Source organism: Cataglyphis hispanica, chromosome 9 (genome assembly GCF_021464435.1).
Source record: "Cataglyphis hispanica isolate Lineage 1 chromosome 9, ULB_Chis1_1.0, whole genome shotgun sequence".
Classification (NCBI taxonomy): domain Eukaryota; kingdom Metazoa; phylum Arthropoda; class Insecta; order Hymenoptera; family Formicidae; genus Cataglyphis; species Cataglyphis hispanica.
Genome location: NC_065962.1, coordinates 1,396,039 through 1,411,212, shown reverse-complemented (window position 1 = coordinate 1,411,212; position 15,174 = coordinate 1,396,039). Strand labels below are relative to the sequence as shown.

Below are 15,174 nucleotides of genomic sequence, written 5' to 3'. Positions count from 1 at the left end.
TCAGATCAAAAATAGTTCAGGACTTTTCGATTTAGATTGTTGTTCTATATCTCATAGTATTGTGTCCATATGCATTTGTTTAGTACATCTTGTATATTTTACACACACACGCATGCACGCACGCACGCACACGCGCACACACACAGGGGACGCGCCGCTGTCTCCTCCCCTCCCTCGTCCACTGGTCGCGCCGTGGTCTACCTCTCCCTCTGCGAACTCCTTGTCTACTAGTCGTGTCACAGTCCTCCCACGTGACATCATACTGCTGCGCGGTTTTCCCTCGCCCCGCAACCCCCTCAGAGAACCACCGTTAGAATTTTCATAGCTCTACTACTCACAATCAATCGCGAGCATTTCGCACTTTTCATTATACTCGCGATTAGTTTTGCTTTCATTTCGTGTTATGTTATCCGTTGCACAAATTTGCACCCAAATAGTTTGCAGTTTATGGAGCGTTTAAAAAAGGGTGCAAAGGGTGTCGCTGTTTTTGTACCTTGATGGAGGCTGGGCAATAGCCTTGCGGCGGACGATTGCTGGATAATGATGGAGTGGACCATTACAAATATATCGAAAGTTTATTAAAATCAAGAGCAAAAAGATATATTTATTTACAAATTGCGTCAAAAAGCAGCCATTATTTTCATTTTAAGCAAAATTTATATTTTTTAATTTATATTTTAAAAGTTATTGTTGAAACAAGTATTTCATATTTACAAGTTTAAATCTGTGAATTTCTATAGCACACATTATGAGTCATCTAACAATAAGTTCAAAGATGATGTTAATAATCTTACAATTTCTGCAATTATTTTTTTCTAAAACAGTATATCATAAAATACAAAATTTTTCTGCATTTTTTATTTGTTTTCATATGAGTAAAAATTATTCATTACTTTTTATTATAACTTTTAGAATAATTTACATATGATAAATTATAAATATTAATAACAATATTGATACGCATTGTAATACATAGAGCATGAATAATTTTTAAGTGTATTTCCAAGTATTATTCGCATTATACATATTTGTTTTTCATTGTACATACATAAACTTTTTTATAATTCTTCATAACAGAGTACGTAACATCGATAAATACGCCATAGAAGTTTTGATAATCTGCATTAATATATATTTAATATTAATAAACATCAGAGTTTACAAAAATTGTTTTTATTTAAAAATCTATAAAATTAAAATGGCCTTATTTCTAAATTGTGTAAAAATCTAAAAAAAATTTAAAATAGATATTTATTCAAAAAATAGTAATTGTATATTGAATAAAACTGCATAAATGTTTATACTTTACTGATTTTATCACTACTTAAATATATTGTGTTGGAGAGGTTCTTGTGAGTAATTCTCCGTAAAAAAAGTCGGAGATGGCATTGATGTTTAGAAAAGAGAGAGACTCTTAAGGCACAATTAAACACATTGCAATTGCACACTGTGCTATTAGACACATAAAGTTGCGCACTGTTCGATTGGACACGTTACATTCGTACAACGTTTGGACACATCTTTTTGCGAACTATTTTAAACATTGTTATTTTTGGATACATATTTTTGAATAATTTGGAATACATACACACTCATGAATGCATGTAGAAAACTTTTGAAATTTTTGGAAATTAATTATCAACTTTATTTTGTAAACAAACGTTTGTTGTAGTGGACACAGTTTGTTTACACACAATTTGTTTGCGTACAGTTCATTTGCGCACAGTTCGTTTACGCACAATTTGTTTGCGCACAGTTCATTTGCGTACATAAATTTTAGTTTTAAATCAGAAATAAGTTCAATTTTTGTTAATTTAGATTATATTCTGATAGATTATCTGGAAGTGGAGCCCTCCTATGAGGGGAGAGGACAAATCATTGTGTCCACGTTTATACTTTACAAGCGAGACCCATTCCACAATTGTTGTGTGGAAGGAAAAGTATGCAAACTAAACGAACTATGCACAAACGAACTGTCCGCAAACGGACTATGTAAACAAATTGTGTTCATTGTAACAGTTGCTTATTTACAAAATAAAATTAAAAATAAATTTTCAAACATTTAGAAATCTTCTACATGCGTGTTATATTTCAAATTATACAAAAATATATATGTCCAAAAGCAACAGTGTCCAATCGAACAGTTCGCAAAAAGTTTGTCTCCGAATGAGCGATATGTAAATGTAACGTGTTCAATCGAATGGTGCTCAACTTTATGTGTCTAACAGCCTTGTGTATAATTTCAACGTGTCCAATTGTACTGTGCGCAAGTGAATGCTTCTCTTTAGGAAATATAATAAATTAAAATTTCATAATTTTAATGCTTTTTTTAAATATTATGAAATAATATTAGGAACAGTAAAGTTTGTGCACGTTATATTTCTTGTAGAATAGAAGTGGAAAAATGTTTTTGTATATTTTGTATATTTACGGGATAGATACATGGTTATGGATATTTTGTTAATAATCAATTTCACCCACTTCTCGCAATAATTTATTATTTTTCCTTATTTCTTCTTATTCCGGTGAATAAATATCTAAAGTGAAAATTATTATTTATTGAATACATAAGCGGCTCTGCCCCACCCCCTACATTCCTCTCCCGAAAAAATTCTAACTTAACCCGAATTTATTTTCAGTTTCAAATGTTTACATTTAAAATTGCATACACAATTAATATCAAATTTCAATTTGTTATATCTTCTAAACCAATGCCGTGCGCCACTTCTTTCTTGCGAAGATTTATTCAGACTTCTCCTACAACATATTTAAGTGGCGAAAAATTGATGAAGTATGACCTTTTATGCAATTGTGCCACGTATTGCAATGAATACAAAGCAACATAAACCCCATTTCTAAAAAAAGTTAAGATAATTTAAATATAAATCCAAATTATGATAAAAATAATTATAACTATTAACTTATAATTATAAAATAAAGATATATAAGAAGCATACGAAAGGCAAATAATAGTCAAAGTGCAGGAAATAGACAAAAAAAATTTAATATATCAAGTATAAAGTTATATACATATTTAGGATAACTTTCGCTTTTCCGATCATTTTCGAACCATTTTCAGCAAAATAAGACCAAAAAATAAAAGATATATAAAAAAAGATTACATAACTTAAGGCCTGGGTAATCAATATTTAATGATAAATAAAATACGCGATGCGAATCAAAATGTGAGACATATACAATACAATCCGAGATGATCGTCTAGATAAGAATCGATTCCCTAACAGTATATGATATCATATGAATGTATGAATATACACATACTTATATTGAATGTATTATATTCATACGTAATTTATTGAAAATATTCATATAATGCCTCTGCAAACGTTATTTATCAAATATTCTCAGGATATATTCAGTATATAAAACTAAGTTTCGATATTTATATTGAATGTACTATGATGAACCCTAATATACTGAGAATATCTCAATAATATTTTTGTAATACATCGTTTATCTTCTTTTTCGCATATTTTTTTATATTCTCAGAACATTCTCAAAATATATAAATTAAACTTTTAGAGCGGGTATATCTATACGCCATATTGAATAAGTAACTTCCAATATTATTGATATTGATCTCTTGTAACTTTATAGTCTCATAATCTCCTGGCGGATGATTGCTGCGTATTGCAGATGTAATTTTAATTCGAGGTAATCTCTTTTATTCTTTAGAAATAAAATTATAAAAACATATTACGATGTTTAAAAATTTATTTTTGCAAATATTTCCATAATATTTTGTGCATACATTTCATAAATAACGAGAAAATTGTTTACAAATTGGAGGTTATCTCTTCTCAATAGACAATTCACAATATTCTTATGTCGTATATGTAACTGAAATGATCTTGTATTCTTTTAACATAAATATATTGAAAAATAACTACTGAAAAGATATATAAATATATATTTTTCATATTTTGTACACATTTCGTAATTTATTAGAAAAATTTATACAAATGGAATAATTTTTTCTTATTATAGATTATTAACGTATTACGAGAGAATAATCCTTCTGATGCTACTTATATATAATAATGCATTAATTGCACTAGCCCTATTTTTAAAGTCAATTATATTTTATAATTTTTATAACATCAAAACAAAATTCTTTAGAAATACAAATTTAATAGCTTACAAGAAAACTGTACTAATACAAAAGAGATATTCTTTTTCTTATTACAGATTAACAGTGGCGTAGCCAGGGGGAAGGATTAAGGGGGATAAATCCCTCCCCGAACTTTTAGAACTAAATATGAAAATGAAAGATTGAAAGCGGAAAGAGAAATAAAATTGTAACCACAGCCTCTGTGTGAACGTTCATTTTCAACATTAAAAATTCTTAAACATTACCTAAGAAATACAATAAGTGAAGTAAGACTGAACGGTTTGACACAAATGTACATTCATAATTTGACTTCGTCGATTAACATAGAAGAGGTACTAAACAGAGATATCTAAAAAACCTAGACTCATGCTTTTAACTTAATATGTATTATTTAATAAAAGAATTGTATGTTGTTTTGTAGTTTTATTTTTTTTTAATATTCCTTCCCGAAATCAAATCTTGGCTACGCCTCTGCAGATTAACTTATTACGAAAGCGTAATTACTCTTTTGGTATTGCTTACACATAATAGTGCGTTAGTTACAATTCTGCTGCCATCGAAGGATCAGACGTAAGAGTTTTTGACATCTAAATTTAGATAAGAAAAAAATATTTTATTTGTATGAGTAGTTTTTTTGTAAAATACGAAATTTGAATTTCTTGAGAGACTGATGTTTCGATAGTATAAAAATTTTTATTTTAAAGCAAAACGTTTTATTTTATATTATTATTTTATTTTGAAAATTGTCAAATTTCAATTCGAAAATAATATCCGTACTAGCTTATTATTTTGCATATAGAAATACAGAGGAAAGTGGGATAAAATCGGGTAGGCAGGTCAAACTGAAAACTTCTGTTTTTTGTGATAAATGCTATTATCTTTGGCAACTCGTGTTATTAATTGTAGATAGACCATCATTATTTTAAATCGTGCTCACGTGCATATGATATTTATTTTTTGAAAGAAATTCAAAATTTTCGGGCCAGAAAATCGATATCGATCGATATCGGAACAACAATCGAGTTATTATCGCTTTTATACACAGAGTATTTGGTTTGATAAATGCAGCATTGTATTCATATTAGAGATATATATTTGCATTAATTTTGATCATCACTTTGTACGCCGGAATATATAGCCGCCGTGTTTGTTATTTTTCTCGTGTTGAGGCAAAATCGAGTACCTACATATCTCATGTAATGAAACGAGGAAAAACTGTTATCCTGACTTTGTCTCCCTACAAAAAGCACTTAAAAATGGAAATTACCACTCAGAAGAAGAAATTACTTGAAAAAATAATTTTTCAGATCCTACAAAAAGCAGTTGAAAATGAAGACTGCTATTCAGAAAAAGAAATCACTAAAAAAGTTTTTGAGATCTCTTAGAAATTAAAAATTAAATAAAAAGTCCTGCAACAATGTAAAGCAAGAGGATGTCTTTATTTATGATTTTTGTTTATAAAATACATTTTATATTGTATTTTGATTAAAATAAATAAAAGTTTTGTAATTACACTGGTGCATTGATGTTTTATAATATATGTTTTAAAATGAGTATCTGATTTTACTGGTAGGATAAAACTGGGTATCTTGAATTCTTCAAAAAATTCTGTTATTCTTGATAATTAAATATTTTTTCAGCAACTAGTTTCATTTTCTCATAGTTCAAGATCCAAAGACTATGGTCAGTAAAAATTTTTTGCTTTCTGATTTTTTGTAGGAAGATAAATTCAAAAAAGTACTTGGTTTTATCCTACTTTTTCCTATATATATATATATATATATATATATATATATATATATATATATATATATGTATACTATGAACTAAAATAGAAGGAACATTAGAATATTCTTAGTATCTACTTAATATGTACTCAATATGTCCTAGTACATATTTCGAATGCTCTGAGAATACATGCAATAGAACTAAAAACTTTTGTGATATTCTCTAAACATTCTCAGTATTTATCTACATGTGCTATTAGAGTTTCTGTCATTACGAAGCATAAGTTATTGAATAGAGCGGAAAACATTTGTTTCCTCGATAAAATGTAATGAGTTACTTAAGAAATAACGTTCTAAAACACAAAACTTGACAAAATGACTAATAAAATCAAAAACGCAAGAAAGTAATTCATCAAATAACCATGTAACAAAAATCACTCAGAGCAGTCACATGTTCATTATAACTTTCAAAAATCGTTAATTGAGAAAGTGAGACGAAAAACAAAGATCTACTTGGCAGATCAATCATAAATCTATTAAGGAAAAGAAAAAACAAAAACAAACCAACGATAAAATCAAACAGCAAAGAGAGATAAGTTTTCTATTATCACTTTATTGCATAACAATAAATCTTTGGTATTCATTTTGCAAGTTCAAACCGGTTTTCTTTAGGGTTTGATGAATATTTCCGATAAAAGTCTCTAATCAAAATAATGTTTAACATCCAAGACTTCAACATTATTCTAATTAAAATCATGATTCAATTCCAATCTGTTTCAATAATATACGAAGACTAATACATCAAGTTTTTTTTGCGCCTATTTCCCGCGCTTCGGCTCTTGTTATGTCCGCGTGCGTGCGTGCATCCATGTTTGCGTGTGTGCTGCGTTTTTTTTTGTTTCTTCTATCTTTACTTTATCTTAGAGCCTTTTATCTTTTCTTTTAATTATAACTATCTTATCAATTTGATAAATTTTTTTATGAACTTTTGTACATAAAAATGTTTGTTGAAATACTTACATCCGTAAAACTGTTCAAGGAGAATATATAAAATCTGCCAGCTGTTAAATGTAGCATAACTTGCCCATGAATCATACATATAAGTAAACACTTTTTGCAATTGGGCGGCATTTCATACCAATCGCATTCGTAATATGCATTTTGAACGTTTATACACTAAATGAAACAATTGAAAAATAAAGATTTTATTTAAATACAAAAATTCTTATTATTAATGATATAAAAGGGAAGGTACAAATCCTATCGGCATTTTAGTACGAGTAAATTTGCATTTTTTGATTATATGTATGTCAGTTTTAATAAATTTATAAAATGCTTGTTATGTACTATATTGAAACTAATCTAAACAAAATTGAAGAGATCTCTCTAATTTTGAATATTATTGTAATATTTTCTACAAATAAGAGAAACAGTCTAATTGAAAGCGATCAGAACGCAATTTCTTTTCCTTTCAAATGTGATTTATTTATTGTTCATATTCATATGTTTCGATTATTGTTATGTCGATATCTTAATGTCTTAATTGGATCATCATCAGCAACTGTTAAATTATACAATAATGATGAACTATATATGATATTTGAAAATTTGTATATATAAATACATACTTAAAATTAAAATAAAAAATGTGAACGTTTTTATATGACAAAGGATGTCACAACTGTCCGGAATCGATTTAATTCTCCTTCAAATATGTTGTTAAATACAAAAATTTAAGAAACACATAATTTTTATATGTACAGATTTTCTCATTTAAAGAGTGAAACACTCCTTTAAAAAAAACGTTGTTATCTTTTGGTATTATTTCAAATATCGTCAAAACTATAAAGAATAGAAAAAAAATTGTTGAACGAAAATTTAACGGCTTGAAGAGTACGTTAAAAGAAATTATAAAAAAAATTTTTTTTTATTTTATTTATTTTTTTTTAATTCCATCACTCAAATCTTTTTTTCAAAATTTTATAATTTTTTTTTCATTGGATTAATGGCTTATTTTTTTTCAAATTCAACTATGTATAATAAAATTTTGTTACAAAATAATTTTTTTGAGAATTAATTATAAACGCCTCCGTGTATATGCTGCCCGTACTCATTCGTGCTATGTGCTTAAGGCTCCTGAGTAGTGGCGGCGGTGTTGAAATGATGACATCAGAAGCAAGAAATGACACGTTGAGAATTCTTGCGTGCCATTTCTAAATAAAAGCATATTTTAACAAAATAAAACTACACATCGTTTTAGTACACTTGTGAAATTGCCCGAAAACTAAGCTTTTCTTTTGACAGTTAATAAATAGCCGTAAAATGAATGTCAAAGTAAGTCTAGTCATACGGGAAAACGTGTGGTTTGATAAAAGCCCAAAGAAGTGGAAAATGTTCCTTCTACATAATATTTTCCTCGCTAAGCTTAGTTTTCGGATAATTTTATAGGTATTTTTACAAGTACATTACACATCACAGCACTAGCCTAGAGCGAATAATTATAAAATGGCACGCAAGAATAATTTAGGCTCATCAAAATATCATTTTTCACGTCTCATAGTTCATCGATTTGCTACATGAAGCGCTGCATAAGAAAGCTGACATATGGGTAACTTGTAGGTAACATGTAACATCACAATACTTACTAACAAGACGTAGCTACGTCATCGCATGTATGTATAGTCTAAATTCGTGTGTGGAGGCAAGAACAGTACTGAGCGATTACGAAAACGCTCGTCGCTTGCACATGTTCGGCTGTCGAATCAAGCGACGCGGCAGCGTCGCGACGGCAAGTTCATAAAAAAAAAATCGCCAAGTACATGACAAAAATTTTCTGGCATGTGAAGTTTGCCTATGTACAGGGGCCACGGCGCTACCAAGTAGCTTATCCGGAGTTTTATATGGTATATGGAGTCTATAATGGTTTTGATAAACTCGATTAAAATACCTCAGGAACTAAAGCTGTAATAAAAAAATCTAATGGCTCTTTTATGATATAATGTGGATGCAAGCTTTCGATTACAACCAGTTTCAATAAGATTGGTGCTGTCAATCCTGAGATATGATAATCGTTAGGTTCAGAATTGTGAAAAAATTTCTTCTTCAACTGTCAGACTCATGTACGTATGCTCGCACGCACACATACAGAGCGATTTTGTCCCTTAAAGCGTGTTTACAGCGCTCATGTACGATTATTCTTATGCAAATAAATGCTTTGAGAGGCAATATATATGTGCGTGCAAGTGTATATGATATGTATCAAGCGACGCAGTTAATAGTAGTATCGCGACGCCAAGATAGATAGATAGATAGATAGAGAGAGAGAGAAAGAGAGAGAGAGAGAGAGAACAATTTTTTATAAGTTATTTTTAGAAGTAAATATTTTTCAACTTTCACATCATTTCAACTTTTGTTGCGTACAAGGAATATTTTTATATACTTGGCGTACTTTTTACCTTTGTGAGGTTTTTAAGTGTGATTTTTCTATTCGCTTGCAATATATGCATTTCTACGCAATAATAGAATAAATAATAGAATAAATGCAAATAGTAGAATATATATATATATATATATATATATATATATATATATATTCGAATAAAAATATTTATATTATATATAAGAAAATAAATAAAATTTAATTTTTATTTTTTTATATTAGAGAAATAACTTAATAATAAAATAAGAAAATAAGAAAATAAAATTTAACAATAATTATTTTTTTATATAATTATATAATTATATAATTATGTTTTAAATAAAAAACGAGGATCATAACTTTTATTATTTATTACGCATTATTACTGACACGTTAGATTCAATAATTAATCAGCTTTCATGGAATATACAGGATGTCCGATTAATGGGGACAAAACTCGTGTACAGATAGAGCGGACTAAACTGAGACGAAAAGTTATTTATCATTTTTTTGTATAACGCTTAATAAAAGAATTATTATTGAGTAAAGTCTGGTCAATCATCGTCGATTTTTAGCACGTCGGTGAACCAGGCGCACATCGGTGAGACGGGCGTACATCGGTGAGCCGCGTGAGCTGAGCGCTCATGCATACTACTAGGCGCGCGACTCACGAATGTGCGCCCGGCTAAAGATCAGCGATGATTGGCTAGACTTTACTCAATAATAATTCTTTATTAAGCGTTATACAAAAAAATGATAAAGGATTTTTCGATTCGATTTGGTCCGCTCTATTTGCACACGAGTGGTCCCAATTAATCTGGGACACCCTGTATAATTAATAGTAATAATTAATAGTAATAAATAAATTAATAGTAATAAATAAATTTGGATAAATAAAGTTTGTAACTAAATAAAAAAATTATATTAAAAAATGATACAAAAAAAGGTTAGCAAATTGCAGATGTGCGTGCATATATTTAAATTATAATACAAATCTCGAAAGTTCTTAAGATTAGAATAAAATGTAATAAAAAAGTTTCGAGAAATTCTTAAATTTTAAATATTAAATGCTTCGGTCTGGACTCTCTTCAGTAAGAACAAATTGAAAGAAAGAGAAAAGATTCTTTTTAAGATTATTGTTGAAACGCATTTTAACAGCCAGCGTAAATTAAAAATAAAGATAAAAACTCTTATATATTAACCATCAATTGAAGTGGTAATATTATATGTTAATATTATTTTTGCATCTCTTCTTCATCATCGTGTAAATGTAATGGATAGCTGCTTTTTCGCTTAGGTAATAACTTTTGTCATCATAAGAGTTAGAAATTTACATGTCATTGTCATAGTATGAGCAGTTATTATAGTATTAATTCTCAAAGCGTATTTTATAACGAAAATTGAATTTAATATTTTAATGGATATATATTACTTTTCTTTTTTAGTTTTCGCATTTAAAATTATTGAAAATGTTATGTCAGATGTGAATTTTTACAAATGATTCATAAATGGAAATCTTTATATGAAGTGGATCAATCTTCAGATTGAAATTTTGATTGTTCAAAATTGTCCTTTGATAACATATAGATGTAAATCAGTTTATATTCTACAGATGGCGAAAAAATTCTTCCAAATTTACGATCATTTTTAAGAGTTGTAAAAATTTTTCAAACGCTGAAACTGAACGTGCATTTTCAATAAATGCGAAAACAAGAAAAAGAAATAATATGTCCATTGAGATATTAAATTCAATTTATGTTATAAAATACGCTTTGGGAACTAATGATAAATTTTATAATTGCTCGCACTTTAGCAATGACATGTGAACTTCTAATCTTAAGAATTTTTGAAATTTGTATTATAATTTAAATATATGCACGTAAATCCGCAATTCGCTCCTTAAACCTTTTTATATCAATTTTTAATATTTTTTTATTTAGCCATAAACCGTTTGTCTAAATTTATTGTTTTATTAATTTATATATTTTTAGAAGCTGAATAATTATTATTTAACTTAATGTTAGCCATACTATACGGGGAGTAACTGAACAAATATACATGGAGCACACAAATCAAATGCAAGACAATAATTCAAATCGAAAAGTTCTGAACTATTTTCTAATCTCACAATCAGTTTTCTTTTCGTTGTTATACGATGTTAAAGTTAATCAGCGCCTATACATATACAGCAGAAAGCAGTCTCGATACTTCGACATACTTTCCTTTGTTTTCTGCTGTAGAGACGGATTAGTTATTAACTTTAATATCATATAACAACTAAAAAAACTCAAATCAAAAAATAGTTTACAACTTTTCGATCTGGATTGTTGTCTTGTACCTGATGTGCTCCATATGCATGTTCAATTATACCCTGTATAATGCGTATTAAATATATCTAAATAATAAAAATTATGATCTCCGTTTTTTTATTTAAAATTATAATTATCGTTAAATTTTATATTTTCTTATTTTATTATTAATAAGTTATTTCTCTAACATAAAAATGGAAGATGAATTTTATTTATTTTATTATGTATAATATAAATATTTTTATTCTAATTTGTTTTATTATTTGGATTTATTGCGCAAAATGCACATATTGCAAGCGAATAGGAAAATTCGACGACCGAACATTTGCGAGCGTTTTCGTGATCGCTCAGTGTCTATCTCTATTCTCTATCCCCACGCATTTTGACTACACGTACACGCAATGACGTAGCGTTACTGTGTTAGAAAGCTCCTGATACACTTCACTTATATGATAAGTCGTTCGACAGAGTTCTTATTCTTACCGCAGCATTCTTATTCCTATGTCGCCACAGTCAAATCAAATAATTTTTGAGATATTTTATATTTTATACTAAAATATGTCAGATTAAGATACAAAATAACTCAAAAAATTCTTAATGAAAAAATACTTTATTATAGTGTTTTGGAAAGCTCTCGACATAAGCTATAAGAATATGCAATAAAAAGTAAGAGATACCATTTAAAAATTAAAGGTATCCTTGACTTGACCTTAACGATGCCATCCAAGATCAAACCAATGATATCATCTTATGTTTCCCTCAAAATCATACAATTTTTGTTCCAAACATTTTTCTCTAAAATACTTAGTTTTTGAAAGAAAAGGGGGTATATGGGTGGTCTAGGACACCCTGTATATATGTACTTGTACGTATATATTTGTATATATATATATATATACCGGTTTAAACATGTCCCACGATAAGCTTCTCTTCGGCTCTTCCTAGAAAAAATTCCCTTCATACCGCACGTATAATAGATACTATTTTATAATAAATATAGCAGCCGGATATCGGCACTCATCTTTGAAATGTGTCCGCTCCGCGATAAGCGTCCCCTGCCCGAATGACATCATACCGCCCGCGACCACAAGTTCCCCGCGCGGCTTCCCTCGACCCGCACCCCCTAAATATATATATATATATATATATATATATATATATATATATACAGGGTGTCCGATAATTCGCGGATTACCCTTTAAGGGAAGATGGAGGATATTATTCTGAATAGAAAAGTCCTGTACCATTTTGTGATTTTCTCAATATTTAAGAAAATATAAATTTTAAAGATCAGCCAACGAAGTGCCGCGAAAGCTCGCGGCGCGAAGATGCCTCCCACTGTCTGCTGATACTCGGTCCGCGGCGAAGCAATGGGAGGAACAGTTTGCGAGCATGCTTCGCTATGGCAACCGAAAGAAATACACACATAATGCGCGCTCCGTTTTATGTATGTGATCTTTTCATTATGTGTGTAATTCTTTCGGTTGCCATAACGAAGCACGCTCTCAAACCGCTTCTCCCATTGCTTTGCCGCGGACCGAGTATCAATTAACAGTGGGAGGCATCTTCGTGCGAGCTTTTCGCGGCACTTCGTTGACTGATCTTTTAAAATTAATATTTTCTTAAATATTGAGAAAATCACAAAATGGTACAGGACTTTTCTATTCAGAATAACACCCTCTACCTTCCCTTAAAGGGTAATCCGCGAATTATCGAACACCCTGTATATATATATATATATATATATATATATATATATATATATGTATGTATATATACAATTATAAACATATAAGTACATATATATACAAGTATGTATATATATATATATATATACATACAAGTATATACGTACAAATAAATATATATATATATATACAAGTATATACAAGTATATATATATATATATACATATATATAGAGGGGTGCGGGTCGAGGGGAAGCCGCGCGGGGAACTTGTAGTCGCGGGCGGTATGATGTCGCTCAGGCAGAGGACGCTTATCGCTGGAGCGGACACATTTCAAAGATGAGTGCCGATATCCGGCTGCTATATTTATTATAAACAAGTAGTATTACACGTGCGGTATGAAGAGAATTTTCTAGGAAGAGCCGAAGAGAAGCTTATCGTGGGACATGTTTAAACCGGTACATAAAGGCGAGCGCTGATGTCCGGCTGCTTTATAAACATTATAAACAAATAGCGTATATTGCACGTGCGGCCTGAACGTTGAGAATTTTTTTCTAGGAATAACCGTTAATCGTTATCGTGGGACATGTTTAAACCGGTGCATAAAGGCGAGCGCCGATGTCCAGCTGCTTTATAAACATTATAAACAAATAACGTATATTGCATATGAGGTCTGAACTTTGAGAATTTTTTTCTAGGAATAACCGTTTATCGGCGCTGGTATAAACAAAAGACGAGAAAAGGAAAGAAGGAGATGTCTTTTTTAATATTAATATAATTTTTCACATGCATGCAACCATTAGTGCTGTGTCTCTCTAACTCATCGCCTTACGAACGCCTCGCGCTATCCTTCTCTAACGTATCCCTTTACGAACGCCTCGAGCTATCCCTCGTCCACCGGTCGCGCCGCGATTATATCTATTAGCGGTATTATTTATCTTATATGTAAGGAAGGCAAGCGAAAGAAATAGATCACAAATAGATAGAATCATTTTTTTTCATTTTCTTTTAACACATTTATTTATATTACCATACATCATCCCGTTTCAAGGTTTCACACAAAAGTTCATCCACAGCATAAGCTACTAATTCACAATATAAATTCACAATATAATAGATGTTTTATCACAAACGTCGCGCAAAATTTTGACTGCATCTTCTCTCTCATGACACTAAGCATATTACTTTGCAAACATCGAACAAATTGATCAAAGCTCGCATTTACGTCTTTTATATTCTCATACAATGATGACTTCATCAGGGGTTCTCTTGAAGATCAACTCGTAAAGACCAGATGTGCCGGCGTATCGTACGCCGATAATAATGTTATCTGCGTTGTCCACGTCAAAACGTTTATTACCGAACATCATTCCATGTGCCTCGCCCGTCCATAAGTGACCATTCAAATATTATTATTTTTTCTACAAAGAATTGCCATGTATTAGCGCCGATGTCTGGCTGCTATAATTTATAAATACTATAAACAAAATAGACGTCGCGCCTATTTATAGACTCTCGAACGTTAGAAAGTTAAAACCGTGTGGACGCGAAGATAAACAGACGGATCGGATATTCGAACTCTAAGGTCTACACAGCAGACTTAGGAATTTCTAAACAAAAGATAATGAGAAGAACGACGCATTCACAGATGATTCGATAGCCGAATAAATATATATATATATATATATATATATATATATATATATATATATATAATGAAGAACGAAGGGTCAACACTGCAGTATACGATTTGAGACGGTATACATCAGTCGAAAAAAAGTTGTAACGATGCATCCCCCCATCGTTCCCGACACGTCGCCCGTCGGAAGTCTGCCGCCCGGCGAACACCAGCCGGGCAAGAGCAGAGGCGCTTAGCGCCCTATTTTTAAAGCTAGTGTTTA

At 30.3% G+C, this 15,174-nt stretch overlaps 1 protein-coding gene across 1 annotated transcript in view; it reads right to left on the bottom strand.

Moving 5' to 3' along the window:
• Positions 1-1,068: 1,068 nt before the first annotated feature.
• The window catches only part of LOC126852021 (odorant receptor 22c-like), a 33,090-nt gene continuing 18,984 nt past the window's right edge, over positions 1,069-15,174 (bottom strand). Inside the window, exons 5-6 of the mRNA XM_050596486.1 lie at positions 6,880-7,035; positions 1,069-1,119 (exon numbers count right to left, since the gene is read on the bottom strand). Coding sequence (XP_050452443.1) covers positions 1,069-1,119; positions 6,880-7,035 — 207 coding nt within the window. The remainder of the gene's footprint in view (positions 1,120-6,879; positions 7,036-15,174) is intronic.